The following is a 24,230-nucleotide window of genomic DNA, read 5'->3' as shown; positions in this document are numbered from 1 at the left end:
CGCAAAACACATCCGTGTATCATAACGACAACCAGCGTTCCACAGTACTGCAGTACACAGTGGGATATTCTCCCAGTGAAATCACAGGAGAATGAACCCTAATCTAAATACTGTTGTGTGCAGGGTAGTTGTTATATTGGTAACAATGTCCTTCTCCAATGTTGCTAATAGCTGAGCCAGATGGTAGTGGTGGGTATCTGAGTACCCTCAAATGTTGAAGGTGCTCCGGTATGAAGCAGCCACAATAGCTTTATCACTGACTGTAATGAAGTCTTTGAGTTGAGTTTCTACATGGCAGTTTGGACAGTGAAATACAGTATTATACTCAAGATCTTGAATTGCAGCATAGTCATAATCAGTATTCTTTGTGTAATCTCATCTTTTGAGTATATCCTGCCAGGCAGGCTAAAGTTTTGAAGTATGTGCTGGAGTTCCTTCTGTTGGCTAATTCCAGTTGCTTAGTGTGAACTTTGTTGCCGGTATTGATTCCTAAGGGTTGTATTCAAGAACAAGATTTTTGTGGATATTCTACAAAGTCTACTTTGATAGAAAAATCTAACATTGCTGTAAGTCTTGTTTCATAGACATTACCTTCTCCAAGGTCAACTTTTATGGGCTGAGTGGCTTTCACGGTTGAGGTGCTGGCCTTCTGACCACCCAACTTGGCAGGTTCGATCCTGGCTCGGCCTGATGGTATTTGAGGGTGCTCAAATACGTCAATCTCGTGTCGGTAGATCTACTGACAGGGAAAGGAACTCCTGCGAGAATTTCTCCAACGAGACAAAATTCTCGCACCTCGGCGTCTCCAAAAATCGTCAAAGTGTAGTTAGTGGGATGTTAAAAACAATAACATTATTATTATTATGATTATTATTATTATTATTATTATTATTATTATTATTATTATTATTATTGCCAGGCTGAGTGGCTCAGACGGTTGAGGCGCTGGCCTTCTGACCCCAACTTGGCAGGTTCGATCCTGGCTCAGTCCGGTGGTATTTGAAGGTGCTCAAATACGTCAGCCTCGTGTCGGTAGATTTACTGGCATGTAAAAGAACTCCTGCGGGACTAAATTCCGGCACCTCGGCGTCTCCGAAGACCTTAAAATAGTAGTTAGTGGGATGTAAAGCAAATAACATAAAAAAATATAAATATAATATTATTACTGTCAAAAAAATTATTAAAGTCGACTTCGGCTGAAGTAGACTTTACAAAGTTGTTTTTACGAATTGGATTTGAGGTTGGCAATGATAACGTCTATAGTAACAATGGAAAACAAAAGAGGGGCTTCATTCAAGTGCTTTTTGTTATCTCAGCTGATTTGGCCTGCTGTATTGTAATTTTGCATGTTATTTTGTTCAGCCATAGATCAGGAAAAATATGCTACCAGTGACTAATTTTGAGAAGGATGTTCTATTGGAACTGATGAAAAAATTCAGAGATATTATTGAAAAAAAAAAAAAAAAAAAAAAGGTAACTATGTGACCCTGAAAAAAAAGCAAAGTGTGGGAGAAAATCAGCAAGGAATACCATCAAAAGAAGTGCTATCTAATTAAAAGAATGCTGGAATAATATCAAATTTAAGTGTAGGAATTTGAAAACTGCAGCCAGGCTGAATGGCTCAGATGGTTAAGGTGCTGGCTTTCCGAGCCCAAGTTGGCTATTTCTTTGATCCTGGCTCAGTCCAGTAGTATTTGAAGGTGCTCAAATACATCAGCCCGTTGCCTGTAAATTTACCAACGCCTACAAGAACTCCCGTGGGACCAAATTTTGGCACCTTGGCGTCTCCGAAAAGCAGAAGATTACTTAGTTTAGCGTGTAACCAATAGTTATATGGGTGAAATTTAGCATTAATTGAAAGACTGTTTTAACTCGCCCATGTAATTTCATTAATTGAAAGACTGTTTTAACTCGGCCATGTAATTTGTTGTGCTTGTCTCAGTTTTAGAATTCAGTCATCTATGGATACTTTTTCATTAGCATTCCAAGTGACAATTTCACCAAAATATTAAAATTATTTACAACTTTTATTTTCTGAGTAGTATTTAATATAATATGTGGAGTGTCATCTTTAAAGGATGGCATCATTTCCCCTTTCTCAAAAGATATTTGCAACCCAACCTTTGCTGCTAATCTTCCTAGTTCCTCTACTTGAAATTTTGCTTCTTCTATACTATTTGCTAATAGAGAATCTGAAAAGGGAGATGGATAGACTAAAGTTAGATGTAGTTGGCATAAGTGAAGTACGTTGGCAGGAAGAACAAGATTTTTGGTCAGGCAACTACCGAATTATCAACACAAAATCAAACAGGAAATGCAGGAGTTGGTTTAATAATGAATAAGAAAATAGGGCAGCAGGTAAGCTACTACGACCAGCATAGTGAAAGAATTATTGTCGTCAAGATAGACACCAAACCAATGCCCACCACAATAGTGCAGGTCTATATGCCTACTAGTTCAGCGGATGATGAAGAAATTGAAAGAATATATGAGGAGACAGAAGATTTAATACAATATGTAAAAGGTGACGAGAATCTAATTGTGATGGGAGACTGGAATGCAGTGGTAGGCCAAGGAAGAGAAGGTAGTACATTAGGAGAATTTGGATTGGGACAAAGGAACGAAAGAGGAAGTCGGCTGGTTGAATTCTGCACTGATCATAATTTAGTCCTTACCAATACTTGGTTCAAACACCACAAACGACGGCTGTATACGTGGACGTGACCTGGAGACACTGGAAGGTATCAAATAGACTTCATTATGATTAGGCAGAGATTCAGAAACCAGGTGTTGGATTGCAAAACTTTCCCAGGAGCAGACGTGGACTCTGACCACAACTTGTTGGTCATGAAATGCCATCTGAAGTTGAAGAAATTGAAGAAAGGAAAGAATGCAAAAAGATGGGATCTAGACAAGTTGAAAGAAAAGAGTGTGAGGGATTGTTTCAAGGAACATGTTGCACAAGGACTAAATGAAAAGGCTAAAGGAAACACTATAGAGGAAGAGTGGAGAGTCATGAAAAATGAGGTCAGTAGGGCTGCTGAAGAAATGTTAGGAAGGAAGAAAAGATCAACTAAGAATCAGTGGATAACTCAGGAGATACTAGACCTGATTGATGAACGACGAAAATACAAGAATGCTAGAAATGAAGAGGGCTGAAAAGAATACAGGCGATTAAAGAATGAAGTGGATAGAAAGTGCAAGGTAGCTAAGGAAGAATGGCTGAAGGAGAAATGCAAGGATGTCGAAGGCTGTATGGTCCTGGGAAAGGTAGATGCTGCATACAGGAAAATCAAGGAAACCTTTGGAGAAAGGAAATCTAGGTGTATGAATATTAAGAGCTCAGATGGAAAACCACTTCTAGGGAAAGAAGACAAAGCAGAAAGATGGCAGGAGCATATCCAACAGTTGTATCAAGGTAAAGATGTAGATAATTTGGTTCTGGAACATGAAGAGGCTGTCGATGCTGATGAAATGGGAGACCCAATTTTGAGGTCGGAGTTTGACAGAGCTGTGAGAGACCTCAATAGGAACGAGGCACCTGGAATTGATGACATTCCCTCTGAATTACTGACTGCCTTAGGCGAAACCAGCATGGCAAGGTTATTTCATTTAGTGTGCAAGATGTATGAGACAGGAGAAGTCCCATCCGATTTTCGGAAGAATGTTGTTATACCTATTCCCAAGAAAGCCGGTGCTGACAGGTGTGAAAACTACCGCACCATTAGTTTAGTATCTCATGCCAGCAAAATTTTAACACGTATTATTTACTGAAGAATGGAAAAACAAGTTGAAGCTGAGTTGGGAGAAGATCAGTTTGGCTTCAGAAGAAATGTAGGAACACGTGAAGCAATCCTGACTTTACGTCTGATCTTAGAGGATCGAATCAAGAAGGACAAGCCCACGTACATGGCATTCGTAGATCTAGAAAAGGCATTTGATAATGTTGATTGGACCAAGCTATTTATGATTCTGAAGATGATAGGGATCAGATACCGAGAACGAAGAATTATCTACAATCTGTATAAAAATCAGTCTGCAATAATAAGAATCGAGGGCTTTGAAAAAGAAGCAGCAATCCAGAAAGGAGTGAGGCAAGGCTGCAGTTTGTCCCCTCTCCTTTTCAATGTTTACATAGAACAGGCAGTAAAGGAAATCAAAGAGAAATTTGGAAAGGGAATCACAGTCCAAGGAGAAGAAATCAAAACCTTGAGATTTGCCGATGATATTGTTATTTTATCTGAGACTGCAGAAGATCTCGAGAAGTTGCTAAATGGTATGGATGAAGTCTTGGGTAAGGAGTACAAGATGAAAATAAATAAGTCCAAAAGAAAAGTAATGGAGTGCAGTCGAACGAAGGCAGGTGATGCAGGAAATATTAGATTAGGAAATGAAGTCTTAAAGGAAGTAGATGAATATTGTTACTTGGGTAGTAAAATAACTAACGATGGCAGAAGTAAGGAGGACATAAAATGCAGACTAGCACAAGCAAGGAAGAGCTTTCTTAAGAAAAGAAATTTGCTCACTTCAAACATTGATATCGGAATTAGAAAGATGTTTTTGAAGACTTTCGTGTGGAGCGTGGCATTGTATGGAAGTGAAACATGGACGATAACTGGTTCAGAAAGAAAGAGAATAGAAGCTTTTGAAATGTGGTGTTACAGAAGAATGCTGAAGGTGAGATGGATAGATCGAATCACGAATGAAGAGATACTGAATCGAATTGGTGAGAGGAGATCAATTTGGCTAAATTTGACGAGAAGGAGAGATAGAATGATAGGACACATCTTAAGACACCCAGGACTTGTTCAGCTGGTTTTTGAAGGAAGTGTAGGTGGTAAGAACGGTAGGGGTAGACCAAGATATGAATATGACAAGCAGATTAGAGCAGATGTAGGATGCAATAGTTACGTAGAAATGAAAAGGTTAGCACAGGATAGGGTGGCATGGAGGGCTGCATCAAACCAGTCTATGGACTGATGACTCAAACAACAACAACAACAAGCACCAGACCATCAGCAGATGCAAGACAATTTAGTCGAAAATTTCTTCCCATCTTAACAGTCGGAGGACATACCTTACTCCATTCACGCATAATTTTTTCCAGTACACAGTTAAACATCAATGGAGGTAATCCATCTCCCTGTCGAAGACCAGTGTGAATTTCAAATGGTTCAGAGATTTAAGTTCTGCACCTAACTGTAGACTTTGTGTTTCTCAGCGTGACCGCAGTAAGGTTAACAAGTTTCCAATGTAGACCAAATTCCGTAAGGATATGTAGTAATGATTCACGATGGATAGTATCATAAGCCTTTTGAAAATCAACAGAAGTGATCACTAAAGTTTTGCTCCTAATGCGTTGATGTTTTATGATCCATTTGAGACTGATAATTTGATCTGGACAACTTCATCCTGGATGAAAATTGCTCTGATATTCACCCAATTCATTATCAAGCCGGTCATGGGTTCTGGAATAGAGGATCTTAGAGAAAATTTTATAGGTGTTATCTAGCAAAGAAACTCCCCGATAGTTACTAGGATCTGATATATCACCTTTTTTATAGATTGGGTGTATAATTGCAACATTCCATTCTTCAGGCAATTTTTCTGTATTCCAAATGTCAATGAGATGTGTGTGTAGATTCTGAATAGTCTGTATTTTTGCATTCTTCCAGAGTTCCACTACTAGTTGATTTTCTCCTGCTGCTTACAAATTTTTCATTGAATCAATAGCTGCACTTACTTCATCGTAAACCGGTGGTATGACCTTCTCCAAAGGTGTTTTATTTCTGAGAAATAGATCAAATTCAAAATAATTTTCAGGTTCATCACCATTAAGTAATGTTTCAAAGTATTCAGTCAAAATGATTGCATTCTCATAATAATTATGGGCTACCTTTCCGTTCTTATCTTTCATTAGGAGAGTAATGTTTTTGGTATTGTTTAAGTGTCCTATAATAGTCTCTTTGTTTTATTTTGATTGAAAGCTTCATCAATAGATTTTAATGTTTTCTTCTGATAATTTCTTTTAACTCTCCTGATTTCTTTAGCTGTTAATCGTCTAGCATTGATTAGTTCTTCTCTAGAGCTTTCTGTTGTTTGTTGTTGATCATTCAACCAGCGTTTATGCCAGCATAGTATTGCTGTATCACACTCGTCATTCCACCAAGCTTTTTTTTTTTTTTTTTTTTTTTTTGTAGTGGGAGCAACTTCCTCTGCTATGGCTTTTAGTTTGTTAATAGTGGTTCCCAAGCTATCACTTAAGTGTTGTGGATTTCTCAAACTATGTTCGATTATTAATGACTGAACTAGGATCGTACAATCTTTTCTTATTAAGATTATGCAGTTTATTTTTCCTTTTAGGAATTCATTTAAATTTAATCTTGTAGATGTAATGGTCTGAATCAACGCCGACACCACGCAGAACCATAACATTATAAATTTCTTTATGAAATTTACAATTCGGACTTTTCCAAGTCATTAATTTATGCAAATTTTTCTTTTAAACCCTGTTGTTCCTAAAATTAGTCCATGGTTAATACAAAATTCAATTAACTGTTCGCCATTCTTGTTCATTAATTTATGTGGTGGCCATCGTCCCACCACAACATTTTTTCTCACGTCCAATCTTTGCATTAAAGTCTGGGAAGAAGAATTTTAATGTTAGTATCAGGTATATTCGTTACTAATTGGTCAAGTTCATCCCAAAATTGATCTGTTCCCTCTTTGTCAGTTCTGTTCTTTTAATTTGTTGGCACATGAACATTTATTAATTTATAGATCTTGTTTTCCACTTTAATCGTTAATAATGCTACTCTTGATGAATCTGAGGAAAAATCAATAATCCAATCTAGAATCTAGAAACCAACTCCAAATTGACGAATAATATTCTTTATGACTCTTTCACTTAGAGACGATACCCTCCTGATTCAATTGAGTTCTTATCAATATTACATAATTCTTGAAGAGCTGTGGTCATAATTTTATGTTGATTCAAAATATCTATTAGGTGTTTCAACTTACCAACCTTCATCAATGAATTGATATTTAATCTTGCCAAATACAAAAACTTTTCTGGTTTATTGAACTTCAGTACATTCTTAGTTTGATTAATCTGCATAATTGATTATTATGTCTCTGGGCGCTCCGACACACCACAGTCCTCTATCTGACACTCCACCATACACGAATGATGTCTTCGTTTGGAAGATTATATAACTGTCCAAACCGGTGGATTCTGTCAATAGAAGACTTCTCATAATAGTTGATTGCCTGATCAATTATCAAGAGTCTGACCTTGGTCAGGGTTTGCAATTCCAGACGTGATCTGGAAAGGTGATAAATGAAAAATATGATGAAAAATGAGATTGTGAAATGTGTTTGCCTCAAGATGTTCTCTGGCTGTTATTTTACGGCATTGAGCCAACCTTGAGTAACAATTCTAAGTGTTATTTACAAAGGTGAAGATGAGAGATGAAAGATGATTTTATGAAATTTTGAAGAAGGCTTTCTGCCTTACTTCATCATAGTTGTTCAGGATAGGGAGTAGGCATTTCCTCCATACCCCGCAAACGTCATGGTTTTCCCGCCAATACTCGGGTAGCTGATTGCAGTGGTTTCCCACCGGGCAGTCGGGTCGCCACATCCCTATGCCAATTATTATTATTATTATTATTATTATTATTATTATTATTATTATTATTATTATTATTATTATGATTATTATTATTATTGTTACGGGGTTACCCATGGACCAGCAGAGGTGAAAGAAGGTGCAGGGGGGGAATGGTCTAACTACTAAATCAAAGTTAATTTAAAACTTTAACAAAGGTTATATTTTTTTTTGAATTTCAACAATCAACATCATTTTAACAACTTTTTATTTAGTGAGATAACAATGATATATTAGGTACCATGACAAGATTTAGACCAAGCAAGAAAACCCAAACTTTAGTGACTGATTAGTAACCAGGGCTTCCAGCCCCTCGCTTTACATTACCTGAGCTCTCACCTCAACTTTATAAAAGATTACAATTTTACACAAAGGGCAGAAATCCCCTAATACCTGGAGCACTTGCTCTCAAAATTGCAATATCAGGCCTCCCAGAGGCAATTTTACAACACTTGAAAAAGAGCTCGCATGCTCTCAGTTCTCAAGCGTATTCCAGGCAACAAAATATGAAAATCTAATAATCACTGGCCTTACAAGGCATTATTTACAAATAGCCATCTTATTACACAGAGGTATCTAGTACCCAACCTACAGGGCCTTAGTGAAAAAGAACAGGTTCAATAAACGGCCCGAGTACAACTGGAATGGAGTCAAAGATTGAGCTCCCCCCCAAAAATTTAAAAACCTATAGGGCATTTGGCCAAGAAAACAGGGGCTAATCCCAAACTACTTAGGTAGCGCGCATGGAGATAACTTCAAAACATTGCAGAAACAAATGCAGTACCTCAAACCAAGATTAAGGGGAACTGAAGAGGGTATATCACTCTCTATCCCCGGATTACAGTTAAAGATTTATGAAATTTTACATGAGCCGAACAGAGAATTACATTTGAAGGAAGTTGGTTACAAAGTTAAAGTTTCAAACCTTTCCCTTGGGTTAAACTGTGGAGCTAGCAAAAGTGAAGATATTAAGTGGCCATACCTTGTCGGAGTACTGCTGCCTGATGAAAAGAGGCGCCTCCCGCCTCCTGCTTGGCGCGCGCGCGCGCGCGCGCACACACACACTTAGATGTTGATCTAATGGCCAAGAGACGTGAAAATCCACAGTTTATAAACCCTCGGGGAAAGTTCGAGTTCTTTCATGAATAATCAAGCCACACCCTCTCAATTTTATGGGAAAATTCAAAATTTACACTCAAAAGTCGAAGAAGAAACCCAGGATTGGTTGGAAATTAATTACAAAAATTAGGGATTGGCTGGTTTCAAAGCTGGCGGAAAGAAAAGATAAATATTGCCAACCCAAAAATAAATGAACATCAATTATTAAAAAAAACTTATGAATACAAAACTTCTTAAAAAAATTTCTTTCACTTCGCACCAGGGTGCATGATCATAGTTTTCTAGCAGTGACATCCATGAGAGAATGTCCAAACTTCTTGATGAACGGAAAACAAAACAAGTTGAAATTCACACAGTACTGGAAATTTCACAATAACAAAATTACGGTAGTGACATCTTCTGAGAAAAGGTTTAAATAGGTCTAGTTTCAAGTTCAGTGTTTCTCCTGTAGAGGAGTTCTTTTAGGCTCAAGATTTAAATGTGCGGCGTAGAGGTGTACCTCCCGGTACAATAATAATAATAATAATAATAATAATAATAATAATAATAATAATAATAATAATAAATTATTATTATTATTATTATTATTCCGGGTTGTCTGTGGAACGCAGAGGTGATGAAAGAAGGTGCGGGCTTGAATGGGTCTATCTACAGTATCAAGAATTGAATTAAAATTGTAAAAGTTTATATTTTTCTTTTAGAACTTCAAACTTAACAATCTTTCATCGAGTGAACACAATAATATATCAGGTACAATGACAAACTAGAAACAAAACAAGACAGATCCAAGTTTTAGTGATGTTTACAAATCCTGGGCTTCAAACCCCTCGCTTCACAATTTCCTGAGCTCCTAGCTCAAATTTACAAAAGAGCACAAATTATTCAAGGGCAGAAATCGCCTAATTCAAGAGCACTTGCTCTCCAAAATACAAATATCTAGCCTTCCAGAGGCACTCTTTACTATTACAAAATTTGAAAAAGAGCTAACAGGCTCTTGGTTCCATACTGCCTACTCAAGGCAACATTACATCAATCTCGGGTCTCTCAAACCACCATTTGCAAGTGGAACTTATTTTTGCAGGGGTATTAAATACTCAACCTACTGGGCCTTCGTGGAATAAGAATAACAGGTTAAATTAATGGCCCGAACACAAAATGAATGGAGGCGTATAATTGCACTCCTAAATATGAACACTAAAAAAAACCTAAGGGGCTCTAGGCCGATGAAACAGGAGCTATTCCCAAACTACTGAGGTGACTCGTATAGAAATTACTTTAACATATTACAGAGGGAAAACCAGTTACAAAACGTACTCACCTCAAACCAAGATGAAGGGGAGCTCAAGAGGGTAATTCACTCTCTATCCACGGTTTAAAGTTATAGCTTTATGAGATTTTTAAATTAGCCAAAAGAAGGTTTGAAAAGTTTGTTACATTGCAAAGGATTCCGACCTTTCCCTCGGGTTAAACTGCGGAGTTAGCGGAGTGACGGTCAGTACCGGCCAACACTGACCAAAATGTTCCAAATTATAGATTCTGGTGAAAGCATACAATTTCTTTACTAATTTAAGAGTTGGTAAGTACTAGAACAATGCTGAGTCAGTTCCTAACCTACAAATATTCAGTATTTAATAGCATAGTTTTTGGTAAAGTCATCTGTGGAGGAATGTCCAAACTTCTTGATGTATAGCAAACAAAACTAGGAGAAATTCAGTCAGTTTAGGAAACTTGACAACCCTATTGCGACTAAAATAGGAATTCTCCGTCTAGAGCAATACTGCGTTGAGTTAGGTGGGAGGAGAGAGGCATTCAAACTTTTCCTTTATTATGTATTGCCATGGACAATAAGCCTTGAAGTCGTCACTTATGTGACCTAATTTGAAAACATATTGAACCTCATTTTATCTAAATTAATTAATAGGTAAAGTTTTGTTCTGTCACATTAGCATCCCTGTCATACTCCTCTTTTTTGAATAAATTCACTTTTAAAAATTAATAATGTTTTGGGGCTTCTAAAGGGGCCTTAACCAGTTCATTTATTTTGTTAAAGTGACTCTCAGGCTTTACAGTCACAGAATACGTGTTTAACATTTTATTCTGCTTTATTACATTTAATGCAGGATAGATTCTCAGCTATTCCACTTTTGCATAAATGCTTTTCTTCTTTTTCTTCTTCTTTTATGACCACATAGGATCACTTTAGTCAGTCCGTCGTTCAGGTCTCTTCGAAGGGATTGTTCGGGCTTTGCGGTCCTCCCAGTATTTCAGATGCTCCGATCTTCGTGCTCTTTCCTCAGTTGAAAATGTGCGTGTTGTTGGTTTATTTTGTGTAAGGGTCAAGCGGAGGTTTGTATTCTTGAGTTTTGTATTCAATTTTATCTTATTTGTGGTGTCTTCTGTTGTAAGGCCTATTTCCTTCAGATCCTCTTTTACTTCTCTGATCCATTTACATCCTGTTGTGGTATTTTTTGAGACGAGATTGTGTTGTACTAGTTGTTTCAGAAGTCTCGAATCCTGCATCCTCATGATATGTCCAAAGAATCCCAGTCTCCTCTTACGCATAGTATCTGTAATGGATTCTAGATCTTTGTACACGACTTTGTTAGGTATTAACCTCCACTGTCCATCTTTCTTGTATTTTTTGTTGATGCAGGTTCTTCCAATCCTCCTTTCAATTTTCTGAAGTCTGTCAGTCTTTGATTGTTTATTCAGGTAAAAGAGTGTTTCTGCTGCATATGTAGCTTCCGGTTTTATAACTGTGTTGTAGTGTTTTATTTTTGTATTTATTGATAGACATTTCTTTTTGTAGATATCCCATGTTAATTTTTGTGCTTTAGCTAATATATTTGTTCTTATTTGGATTGAGATTTTTTCATTTAGGTTATGTGTTATTACTTCTCCAAGATATTTAAATTGAGTTACTATTTTGATTTTATTACCATTTATGGTGACTTCTTTTAGCTGTGTTTTATTTTTGGGGCATAATATCTGTTTTTTCAAATGATATTTTGAGGCCAATTTTATTTGCAATGTTTTGAAGTTCTGATATCTGGATTTTTGCTTCTTTTATGTCCACTGCTAGTAATGCTAAATAGTCAGCAAAACCCAGGCAATTTGTTTTGATTTCTCGGCCAATCTTTATTTTGGGAGGACATTTCCTAAACCATTCCCTCATTACCATTTCTAGAGCACAGTTAAATAATAGTGGTGAGAGCCCATCTCCCTGCCGTAGTCCAGTTTTAATTTCAAATGTCTCTGATGTTTCACCCCTAAACTTTGCTTTTGATTTGGTGTTGGTGAGAGTCAATTTTATCATGTTTATTAATTTGGGGTGTAGTCCAAGGTGTCCTAAAATTTTAAACAGAGATTCTCTATGGATGCAATCATAAGCTTTCTTGAAATCTACAAATGTTATCACCATATCTCTGTTTCTTCTCCTGTTATAGTCCATTATCAACTTAAGACTCATGATCTGATCAGGACAGCACCTCCAGGGTCTGAAACCTCCTTGATATTCTCCTAGTTCTTTCTCAAGTTGTAAACTTATCCTATTAAGGATAATTATTGAACATATTTTGTATGTTATGTCTAAGAGCGAGATTCCCCTGTAGTTATTAGGGTCGGTTTTGTCTCCTTTTTACTGGGCGAGTTGGCCGTGCGCGTAGGCGCGCGGCTGTGAGCTTGCATCCGGGAGATAGTAGGTTCGAATCCCACTATCGGCAGCCCTGAAGATGGTTTTCCGTGGTTTCCCATTTTCACTCCAGGCAAATGCTGGGGCTGTACCTTAATTAAGGCCACGGCCGCTTCCTTCCAACTCCTAGGCCTTTCCTATCCCATCGTCGCTATAAGACCTATCTGTGTCAGTGCGACGTAAAGCCCTTAGCAAAAAAAAAAAAAAAAAAAAAAAAAGTCTCCTTTTTTGTGCAGTGGATGAATGAGGGCTGTTGTCCAGTGTTAGGGGCTCATTCGCCCGAAGCCGTTGGCCCCCTTAGGGAGTCAGGTTATCTCCCGCCGCCCAACACTCGGCGTTGGCAGTTTTACAGCTGGGTGCCAGACCAGCAAACCCTCCTCCTTTCTCATTCCGGACTTGGGACCGGACAATGGCGGAGTTATAGATGCTTTTAATCTACAGTAACCAATAATCAGATTCTGGAAAAAGGTTATGACATACATTATTAACAATCAGTTTTTAAGCTTCTTCCAAAAGTTTTAATTTCTTACTTTGCACTGTGTGATGAAGTTGAATTTGAAGTGCATGATGCAACTCTTCCTGCCTTAATGTAGGCTTAAGACCCATTACCTCTACCCAGGATAAGGAGTCTTAACAAGAAGTAGGGAAGGTAATGTTCAGTAAGAGCAATGGCAGCAGATTACCTTGTGTTGAAAGAAAAGATTGTGAACTGGAGCAAATGAAAGAACTCTTCAACTTAAGGTGCAGCATGAGAGTGAATATCATACATGCAGAATGGTGGTGGTGGTTGTTATTTAAAAGAAGTACAGCCAGGCAAAAATCTTCTGTTAACACTGATCAAAAGGAAAATGGTTGAAGACGGACCTTTTGGAAAATGAAGGTATCAGTAAAAGGAAAGAGAAGGGCCACGAAAGGCATGAAAATGAAAGACTCTCTAGGCCTCAAAAACCTAATACCTTTTGTGGACTGAAAAGAACAAGAGTTGACTAAGGGAGATTGGTTAGAAAAGATGAAAGCGAGGAGCCTGACAAACGCAGTTAGTAGTAGTGTCAGACTCAGCTAGGGGAACAGTGGTTGCCAATCCATGTTCCCAAGTTGAGAACCCCTTGTCCCCTTTTACGACAGGCAGGGAATACCGTGGGTGTTATTCTACCGCCCCCACCCATAGGGGCATGCAGTATGCATGCAACGCAGGAATAGATCCTTAGGCTTACTATTAATACATTCGCTCCCGTATCCAATCATGGTCGGATTAGATTTCACATATTTAAAGTACCGTATCCAACCTTAGTCGGATTTGAATTCACGCCAACTTTTTACGTTCAAAGATAACGTTAGATGACACAGTATATCAGTCTGTCGGTAGATAGTGGGCAGATGAACATTTACTACAGCTTTAGGAAATTTCCTGCAGTGTGGGATGTGTGATCTAAATAAACATGTGCCAGTCCCAAGCTCTGTGAAGTGCATGGTTGGAAGTCAAGTGGCGCTGAGTGATATAATGAATAGTCATGGCAACTAAAAAATTGTAGTAGATCGTCTTATCATGTTTCTCCCTTGGTTTGGATAACGGCTCCATGAGGCGAAGTACGACGTTCTCTCCCAGTGACTGCTTATGTACAAATTTTAAAATTTTTTAGGGTTTAACACTACAACAGCAGTAAGGAGTCATTTTGACACTTCATAAGAAATGCTTGGAAACGTTCAAAGTAGACCACAACAAGAGATGCATATTCTTCTACTGCGTTTCCACAGATTTATTTTATACACAAAGACGTGACATTAATGTATGGACCTTTTTTTATTACTATGGACACATGAATAATCACAAACAACTGCACCATGTTTCTGTTTTCACAAAATTAACCAATCGAACAAGTTTTCTTAGTTATCCACATTGTAACAATTATACTTTTTCAGAAATACTTTATTAAAATTAAAAAAATCCTAAACACATTTTGCCACAACTTCTACTTTTTGTGCACACTTTTCGCACACTGCTTTGAGACGCTTGTTGCAGGAATTGCTAGATTTGTTGCCATTACACAGACCAACCTGGCACTTCTTCCATATTTTAGATGGATACGGTTCTTCACCTTCTTCCTCTTGTTGTTGTTGTTGTTGCTGCTGCACTTGCTCCTCCCACCTTCACTTGCCAGCTGCAGGATGAACTTCTTCAGTTTTATCTTCCTACCCGTTACTTTCTTGCAAATGACCAAGCATTGACAGCTGGTAGGTCTAGGATATCGTAATAGACATGCGTTAGCTACCTCCTGCATGCAGCCTTGGTGGTATATTTATGAGATATTTGGTGCACGACATCTACGCCGTGTTTCGTGATGTTGTAGAAAGTTAGTTTATGGCTTCTTCTTTCATTCCATGCTCATTGTTACTTGTGCTGAGAAAGACATTCTTCTTCCCTGGGTACACTGTCAGGGTGCACTGTATGTTCCCATTCTATCGCAAGGTGGTTGTAGAGTATAATTCATACTTGGACTTCTTCACATCAGTAGGGATTTATCGACAAATGGGGTTAATTGTCCTCACCAACAAAGTCTTTTCCTCTTGGAGCTTCATATTAAGTTGGAGAGATGAAAAAATGCTGTCTGTCATATTTCTCCCTTGGCTTAGGAATGGCTCCATGAGGCAAAGTAAGATGTACTCTCCCAGTGGCTGCTTATCAGGAAATGCGTCGACTTTACCAAGGTATGGAAAGGCATTGCAGATGTATTTTGAGTCCATGTCTGCAGCAGTCGAGAATTTGAGTCCATACTTGTCGGGCTTGTTTGTCATAAACTGGGTAAATCTGCACCTGGTTTTTGCTGGGAAGTATAATTGTTCATTGACTGTAATATTTTCACTTGGGTGGTAACAGTGAAGGCAATTTTCCACAAATTTATCCCAGATTTCAGAGACAAGAATAAAGCTGTTAGCTGGTAGGCTCTCAGGTCGGGTTGATTTCTCGTTGGAAAGGAGGAATCTGAGAAGCCCTCAAAATCTCTCTTGACATTGTGTTCATCAATTTTTGTCCACAAAAATACAACCATAGATCATCCACAGACACGTTTCAAACACAGGACAACGCGGGTATACACGATAGCAATCATAGCTTCCAACTCCTCGAGCGACACGGTCCAGTTCGTGTTCTTTAGTTCTTCCTTAGCGTTCAATTCTGCGTATCGTTTCATTAGACGAAGCATCGATTCATCAAAGAGGAGGCAAAATGCACTAATGACAGAGTTGTCAACTCTGCAGTAAGCATATATGGTAGGACCTCCCCACTCTTTAAGGACTTTCATTGAAGGCCGCCTTCCAGAGGAGTCCAAATTCAAAACCTCCCACTTGGTTTCATCTCAGGCGACCATCTTCATTGATGAAACATCTGAGACAAACGTTTGGGGTGAGTTCAGAGGCAGATTAGCATTTTCGATTTCTCCTACAGATATTTCCTCCTCTGTCTCTTTGTAATCTTCGTCCTCACTAGTCTCGCTTGTCTCAAGCAAGAAATTACCATCTGAATCAGTTAAGTTCACTTTCAGACTCAACATCTTAATTTTCTAGCATGCGAGACACATCGTCAGTAGAAAGACGATTGAAACATGACATATCTGTACGAGAAGCAATTTGTAAATGATGAGATGAGTACAATAATCCCACAATTGGAACACTCATCTGACAATAAGAGCTCAACAATACTCTTAATCCAGGCCGGGTATACTCTGTTGTCTGACAGTACAAACTGCTGTGTTGTCATAAGGAATTGCACAGGTGTCAAAATGACCTCTACCGTTGTCCACGGTATATCATATAAAAAAATCTATGAAAATGTAAATATTTTGCTGGATGCGATACATCACCGTAAACAGGACGAAAAACGGTAAAGTTCAGATATTTGAAGACAAATGATACAAGAATGCACACATTAAAGGAAAATTGAAGGAGAGTGTTATTTTGACTCCTTCCATTGTTCTAGTGTTAAAGTATAGGAGTGATACTGTTATATGTTATCTAAGGAGTCAAGCCGGCTTCTAAAAATCACTGGGCTGCATGTTTAAATAGCCGTGGAGGGAGCTGAGAGTGAACGTGTTAAAACACATGGAGGATTTATACCAGATTTTAGAGAATTATCTTTTTTCAATTTTGTATTCATTATTATTGTTTTGTGAGCAAAAAATATAAATCCAGAATAATTTTTGCATTTATTTTGTTGTGTACATGTGAAATAATGTCCTTACAAAATTCAAATTAATATTTGTAATGCATCCTCTAGTTTAATAAAAATAAACCAAAACCCCATGGCTGAAACAGCACCGAAAGGTCATGACCTACCAAGCGACCGCTGCTCAGCCAGAGGGCCTGCAGATTATGAGGTGTCATGTGGTCAGCATGACAAGTCCTCTCAGCTGTTATTCTTGACTTTCTAGACTGGGTTAATAAAAATATCTTGTGATAATATTCCTCCTAGCTACAGCTCCTAATGGATGAGTCTGCAGTTTTCTGTATGGCAAGATTTCAGAACTATGTTGTGCAGCACTAACCTTGAAATTTGTGGAAATCCCAGTGACAAAGTGGAAATTGTGAATCGCCAGTCTTTATTAATTTTTGTGTCAACTGCGTGTACCAAATCATCAGCGATTACAGAAGGTCGGCCCGATTACGGTTCATCTGTCCTTCAACGATCTTGCTCATTTATGCACTTTGCTGTCGCTCATTGCATGGAAGCTGTATACCTCACATATCTGGCGGTGAATATCTGCCACTGACATATTTCTTGCTGTCAAAAACCGAATCGCAGACAATGTGATGCCACAAGTGCAAATGGAGTCTGTTTGTGCGTAAGGTATGCCGGGAGCTGGCACATATGCATGTTTCTACAGATAGACAAAATGTACATAGCTGCAGCCAGTCAGACCTTACTTAAAAAGTAACTCTTGTTTTTACCGTCCTACAATTTGCTCATTGTTATTTTCATATTCCATTTACTGAAAGTCCATTGTCCTTAGTAATAATTATATATTGTTGCTTGTTGTGATGATTGTGGTATTTGTAACTAACAGGAACTGCAACGTCAGAAGACAGTGCTGGAAGCAAGTCTTCATGACATAGAGGACCGACTGCGTGACCAAGTTGATTGCCTGCACTCACAAAAGTTGGAATTGGAGGCTCAGATCAGAAGCCGTGATATTCACATCCGCAAATGCAAACTGCAAGTTCGTGCCAAGGAGGTGAGTATAACTGTAATCTCTCAACTCTTTCCTAAACCGTAACCCCTTAAGCGAGGAGCTCAGTACACTCTGGCTCACTTCTAGGTGGGGAGTGATTTCCTTGACTGAAGAAAATATTTAATTACTTGCTTAATAAGAATCTAAGACTAAAATAAACTGTTGAAAGACCCTAAGAGAAATATTTACTTGAATATAGTGTATTTGAGTGTTGAAAAATCGTATTTTTTCTCAATACTTTGTGAAAGAACGTACTAAGTGATTTTGCACTATAATACTGAGCTTGTTTCTTCCTAATAGCAAAACTCTGGTTTTTGTTTATACAGTAAATTATACCTAAGTATTTTAAGCCTGGAAAGAGACATTTTGTGCATTTAAAAGGTAGATCTACAAATTTTACATGCACTTAAAAGATTGAGGATGGAATAAATTATAATACTCACAAAATCTTCTGTTATGTTGGTTAGCACTTTTGTGGGATCCAATTTGTTCTACTTATAATTCATAACTTACACACACAGATTATACTACACTACACTACAGTACAGGTAATATTTACGGTCTTTATAGCGTTGTGTTTTTTACAGCTGTTGAGTATGATACACCAGGGGCCTGTTCCACGAATGAACTTCGCAACATATGTACTTTTCAGTTCAGATTTTGTTTCACTATCACTTTTCAGATTTAGCTTGCATAGTGAAAAGTCAGGACTTTTTTCACTTTTTAAGCCTTTTATGTTCCTCCACTGATACAAAAATGCAAAGTGCAAAGAAATGAAGTGAAAATTTTCAGAAATTGGTTTAGTGATATACATTTTACAACGAGAGCTTTTGTCATAAAGTGAGGACAGTGATGCTGAATCCAACTAGAGAATGTACAAAGACAGGATTAATTTTCATAACCTCACTTCGATGGAATTTTGAGAGTGTTTTCGTATTTTCCCAACACAAGCTGACTATATTCTTGAAATGTTAGTCATTTATTGAAAAAAGCAACAAAAAGAAGTCGATCCCTTTCTGAAAAAGAACAAATTCTTATATTCTTACATTGGTTAGGAAATGGTGCCCAGCTGCATGGTGTAGCAGCAATGCATGGGACATCAAAATCACTTATTTGAAGAACTGTTACCAAAGTCTTAGATGTTTTAGTAAATGTAATATTTTCTAACATAGTACGTTGGCCTGATAATCCACATAATATAGCGACGGAATTTCTAATGAAGGATGAATTTCCTTCTGTGTGTGGATGTGTTGATGGTACTCCCGTTAATATTGATGGCTAGTCATCATTTGAGAGATTATTTTTTAAAGCTGCCAAAAGAGGATGTCCTGTTCCTCCTTGACAACTCCCAGCACAGCCAGCTTCTTGTAATAGTCTTTCTTTCCCTTGATCCAAACTTTAAAACTAATGGTACCACAATTATACCGTCAAGTTCGCCGCAGTAAATAAAGTATTACAATCTTAGATTATTATACAGTTTGCCCATGGAGTAAACTTGATTGGATCACTCATTCACAAAGACTTTTCACTTTGCAAAGAAATTGAAAAGTAAAACCTAGATCTTGGTGGAACAGAAAGACTTTGCACTTTTCAAGAAGTGAAAAGTGTAAAGTTGAAAAGTTGAAAAGTTTGCTCGTAGAACAGGCCCCTGGAAGCAGGGAGTGGGACACAGGGGCACTTTGCAATCCAGACACGTAATGATACACCACACCCGGGAAACTGGAGTTGGGAAATGATGCTGATGATGATGTTGGTGTCACATAATGATAGTGTCTTGCTTTTCCTTTCTGGAAGTACACACCACACACCTCTTGCTTTTGTGCTTCTCCTTGCCTGACTTAGAAGGTGGATTTATTTCAGGAAAATGTCTATCTGTGAATCTCGCGGCCAGATATAGTGGATGTGCCTGTACGATTCGCCTCCTGAGGATTTGATCCTGTATAATTGTCCAGAATTTCTTTGATAAGATGCATTCTGAACTGCAGATTAGTGTATATTTCTCCATTTTACCTGTGTATTATGAAGGAGTTGAACACTGTGAGATCCAGTGAATGTCCAGATATTTTCTGGTAATATTTCTTCAGTCTCTTTCTGGTAGTGGCATACGTAACAATATATTGATCGGATATATCGACACCTCCCATAGCATCACTGTAATCAGTGCATACAAGGGGTTTCTGTTTCGTCCCCCCCTTTTCCATCTGAGACCGTCTTCATTTTGCCATTGTGGATGCTATTCAGCATACAGACTTCCCTCTTATCCCTCCACTTGAGAGCCATCAACTTCTGGTATGAAACGGATACTTCTTTTTTGAGATTCCGTTTCATACTTCTTTTGGAAGTTGCTTTCAATTACTTCGTACAGTACCATCGGCATCTGTATTGTATTGGTTCAGAAGATCAAAGAGTTCTGGACTGCTGTAATAATTGTCCATGCCAATAAGATACCCCTGATTCAAAATGTTTTTGGCCAACGTAAACACAATTCTTGAAGGCTTTGAAATATTCGAAATATCTACTCCGAGAATCTCGGTGAGGAGCTCTCTGTTTATTCCAGTATACAAGATTGTTATATATGTACCTCATCCCAGCTTCGCATAATTTGTATGATTCCATTCCGAAACGTGATCTCTCTTTTTTCTTGGTATGTAAACCTTCCACCCTAGCTGTCATTTCCATAACAAGAGGCTCTCATCAACTGACACTCTACCATCAGGAGTATAAACTTCTGAAAATTTTGCTACTAGGTGGTCAAATAAATTCTGGGAGGAATTTGTCCATTATACACCTCATTATCAGAGAAATGTACAAAGCTGAGGAGGAGGAAAAACCTCTTCTGTCATCAGCTCATAGAAAATAGGTGTGGCCAAGAAGCGATTGCGAGAAAAATAATGCCCTAATTTAGGTTTCTGTACAATCCCCTGCAGCAGCAATATGCCCATAAGAAGCTTTATCTTGTCCTCATTTGTCAGAACCCAGTCTTGGTCTCGACTAAGCTGGATTTTATGTGCAATTTTCTGCTGGGCATAAAGGTTTGTCTGTTCAGCTATGTTCTGGCATCTCTCATCATCAAAAAATAATGCAAATATTTTGCTCAGTTTTGTTTTCCCTGAAAACTCTCCCTTTACACCCTGATGGAATTTCGGATCAAAGCAGGAGCCTCTTTATCCACTTTCACTCTAGGTTGATGGAGAAGTCGCACTGATTGTAATATTATCAGTATTATCATCACTGTCATGATCGCTACTTGAACTGGAATCGAACCAGTGTCATCTCTTTCGTGACTGCTGAATATTTGCATTATCTGGGCCTGAACACTGTACACTCGAACCTGCAGTACTTGTTCCAGGTAAATTCCCATCATAAATTCCCCTTCGGCAGAACTTACTTCACTAAGATCACTATCCTCCCCACTAAATTCCAGCATTTTGTTTATCATGGTCCATAAATCATCCTCCTTTAACAGTAGGAGCCGGTAATTCATTTTAGACATTTTAGCAGAAAAAATATAAGAAAACAATTGAATTGAACCCTGGTCGCTGGAGTTTAGAAGGAAATTATGAATTGTGCCTGTACTAGGGAACACATGCAGATGATAATAAATGCCGTGCAACTTTCGTGATTCGCAGTAAACACACACTCCTGTCATGAAGGAAGAACTGAAAACTGAGGATTATAAATTGGGCTTCACTTCTAATGTGTTATCAGAGAAGTCTGTCTATATAGTATCGTATCTCCAGAAAACCCTTCTATAGCAATGTTATTGCATCCAAGGGAGAGTAGGCGATGAGATAAAGCTTCAGCGCGAGCTAGGCTTTAGGTCGTTCTTGCCCGGAGGTAAGATGCGTTCTTTATGATGCAACTTGTGGATGACACAATAGTATTGAAAGAACATCGTTGAAAAATATCACATCATAGGGCAGACTCATCCAGAACACGTTGATGAAAAAGAAATGAACCTCTGTAGGCAGACAGCTGAGAAGAAAATATAATTAGATTCCGCAGATATATCCGCGTTCCCTGCCGAGCAAGCGACTTTTAGCTGTTATTCAAGGTTATAAACTTCATTATTGGTTCCGTATTGAATTAAGATTACATATAAAATAAATACAAAGTTTAATCCACCTACTCAATACTTTACATAAATTGTGATGTTTACAAAAACAGTACAATAAGTTACGAGGTACTACTTTCGACCCTGTATGGGTCATCATCAGCCTAGCCAAGATACATATGCATATGTCAAAATCCTGAAACAGAATTTCACGGTGGAATGAAATATAAAAGAATGAATTAAGTATATGATGGAATGATGCACATAAAATGGTGAATCTATGAACTGTTATAGATATAACAATGTTATGTTTATCAGTGATAAATAAAATCTTTAGAGTTATGTCACGTATAATTAAACTATATGAATATTTATTGTACAATTATTGTAAAATTGAATAAAATGAGCTCTGTTGATGAATATTGAATATTCATTCTGTCAGTTGCACTCCACCGGTAAGGTTGTTTTACATTGCGCGCAAGGTTCTATTGGTTCCTACTTGAATTGGGAGTATAGCACAGCAAGATTTTATTATATTACAAGAATGTCGAACAGTTCTATCAACATTTAACCTCTGTTGTGGATTTATTGGACATCATGCAAGAAAGATTCCCTCTGTGCCAATGTTAAACTTTATATCTTCTAGATCTCAGTAGAAGCATTTGGATTTCACTTTAAAACCGGCATATTACGATTTTAAATGTGCAATATTAGAATATTCGTCAACAGAGCTCATTTTATTCAATTTTACGATAATTGTACGATAAATGTTCATATAGTTTAATTATACGTGACGTAACTCTAAAGATTTTGTCACTGATAAACATAACATTGTTACATCTATAACAGTGCATAGATTCACCATTTTATGTGCATCATTCCATCATATACTTAATTCATTCTTTTATATTTCATTCTACCATGTAATTCTGTTTCAAGACTTTGGCATATGCATATGTATCTTGGCTAGGCTGATGATGACCCATACAGGGTCGAAACTAGTACCTCGTAACTTATTGTAATGTTTTTGTTAACATCGCAGTTTATGTAAAGTATTGAGTTGGGGGATTAAACTTTGTATTTATTTTATATGTAATTTTAGCTGTTAGCCGCGGATCTCGCCGCATTGCCCACCGAATGTGTTAATATGCAGCTTAATTGTTCTTTGATTGTATGTTTTGCAGTTTGAGGTGATGTAATTTTTGCTTTCTCAGCATTTGAAACTGATACTTTTGGGAGTATGAAGGACTTCATTTTGATAGAGGAGAGAAAGCTTGAGTTATATTTTTGTTTACTGATTACAGGGATTGACTTTTCATGATATTGACAGGTAGAATTTGGAATTGGGGTTGGAATTTGACTTTGTATGAAGAACTGGAGGAGGCTCATTAACAGTACCTGGGAAACTGGAACTGTGAAATTATGATGATAGTGGTGAAGAACTGAGTACTGCAGAGATTTCAGATACATAATACGGTGTTTGCTATGATCCTTTGTATGTGATGATCTTACATTCATACATGGGCACCTTTGAAAGTGTAGGATGATTGTCATTAAGGAACTAGTTTTCCCAGACAACTATATTACCAAACTTTCTTTTACATATCAGCATGTTGGAGATCCTTGGATGTTCCTTACTTCTGAAAAACCTAGTTACTCTGGTTGTGTTCCATCCCATTATCTTGCAAAAATAAAATTGAATCTAACTAACAAGGCAGCTTATCACTATATTTCTTCAATCCTTTTTGTGATATTTCTGGGACACCTTTTTTTTTTTTCCCCCAGCAATTTAGTGGAAAGTTGTTCAATTTTTATTAATTATTTTATCTGAAGTATGTGTCACTAGCATACAATGAAAGTCTTGTTGTTTTATAAAATTCTGGCATATAGTGGTGGGTTGCACTATTTGTAGCAATTTTTAATGACATCATTCATATTCCTGTTGCAGGCTCTATTCCTTACTTGCAATATGTAAATGAATTAAACAAAAAGAGTCTGATAATTTTGGGAAGATTCATTCATTGGGTTGTAAACTTCTGTGTAGGCCCTGGATAACACTGTTATAATGAATATTAAAGCATCTTAATACTGTTCGGGAGCAGCATAAATGGCCATATTCAGGAAACTCCTTGTGGACTCTGAAGAAATAACTATTGGTGTATTGTCAGTATGAATATTATCTGAGAATGTATGAAATTTTAAAATGGAAGCTTGAATGACCATCGGTATAGAGCAAATACCCAGAATGGCTTGTGAATTCTTGAATCAAGGATCAGCGGGGCTATTTCAAATAAGCGCCAAAATGTAAAAGTGTACTGAAGGGCTAGATTAAAACGAAAGCAGGGACCAGTAGATTTAGCATGGATTAGAAGGTACTTCCACCAAGTGAGTTGGCTTAGTTGTTAAGGGCACACATCTGTTTGCTTGCATTGAGGAGATAGTGGGTTCAAATCCGACTGTTGGCAGCCTTGA

At 37.7% G+C, this 24,230-nt stretch overlaps 1 protein-coding gene across 2 annotated transcripts in view; it reads left to right on the top strand.

Annotated features, from left to right (window-relative positions):
• The window catches only part of LOC136857364 (uncharacterized), a 99,474-nt gene that overhangs the window by 56,333 nt on the left and 18,911 nt on the right, over nucleotides 1-24,230 (top strand). For both annotated transcript variants that reach the window (XM_068225270.1, XM_067135987.2), the window contains exon 4: nucleotides 17,540-17,707. In XM_068225270.1, the coding sequence (XP_068081371.1) occupies nucleotides 17,540-17,707 (168 nt within the window). The remainder of the gene's footprint in view (nucleotides 1-17,539; nucleotides 17,708-24,230) is intronic.

This window comes from Anabrus simplex, chromosome 1 (genome assembly GCF_040414725.1).
Source record: "Anabrus simplex isolate iqAnaSimp1 chromosome 1, ASM4041472v1, whole genome shotgun sequence".
Lineage (NCBI taxonomy): Eukaryota > Metazoa > Arthropoda > Insecta > Orthoptera > Tettigoniidae > Anabrus > Anabrus simplex.
Note: the sequence above shows the minus strand (reverse complement) of the source record. Positions and strands in the feature narration are given on the sequence as shown.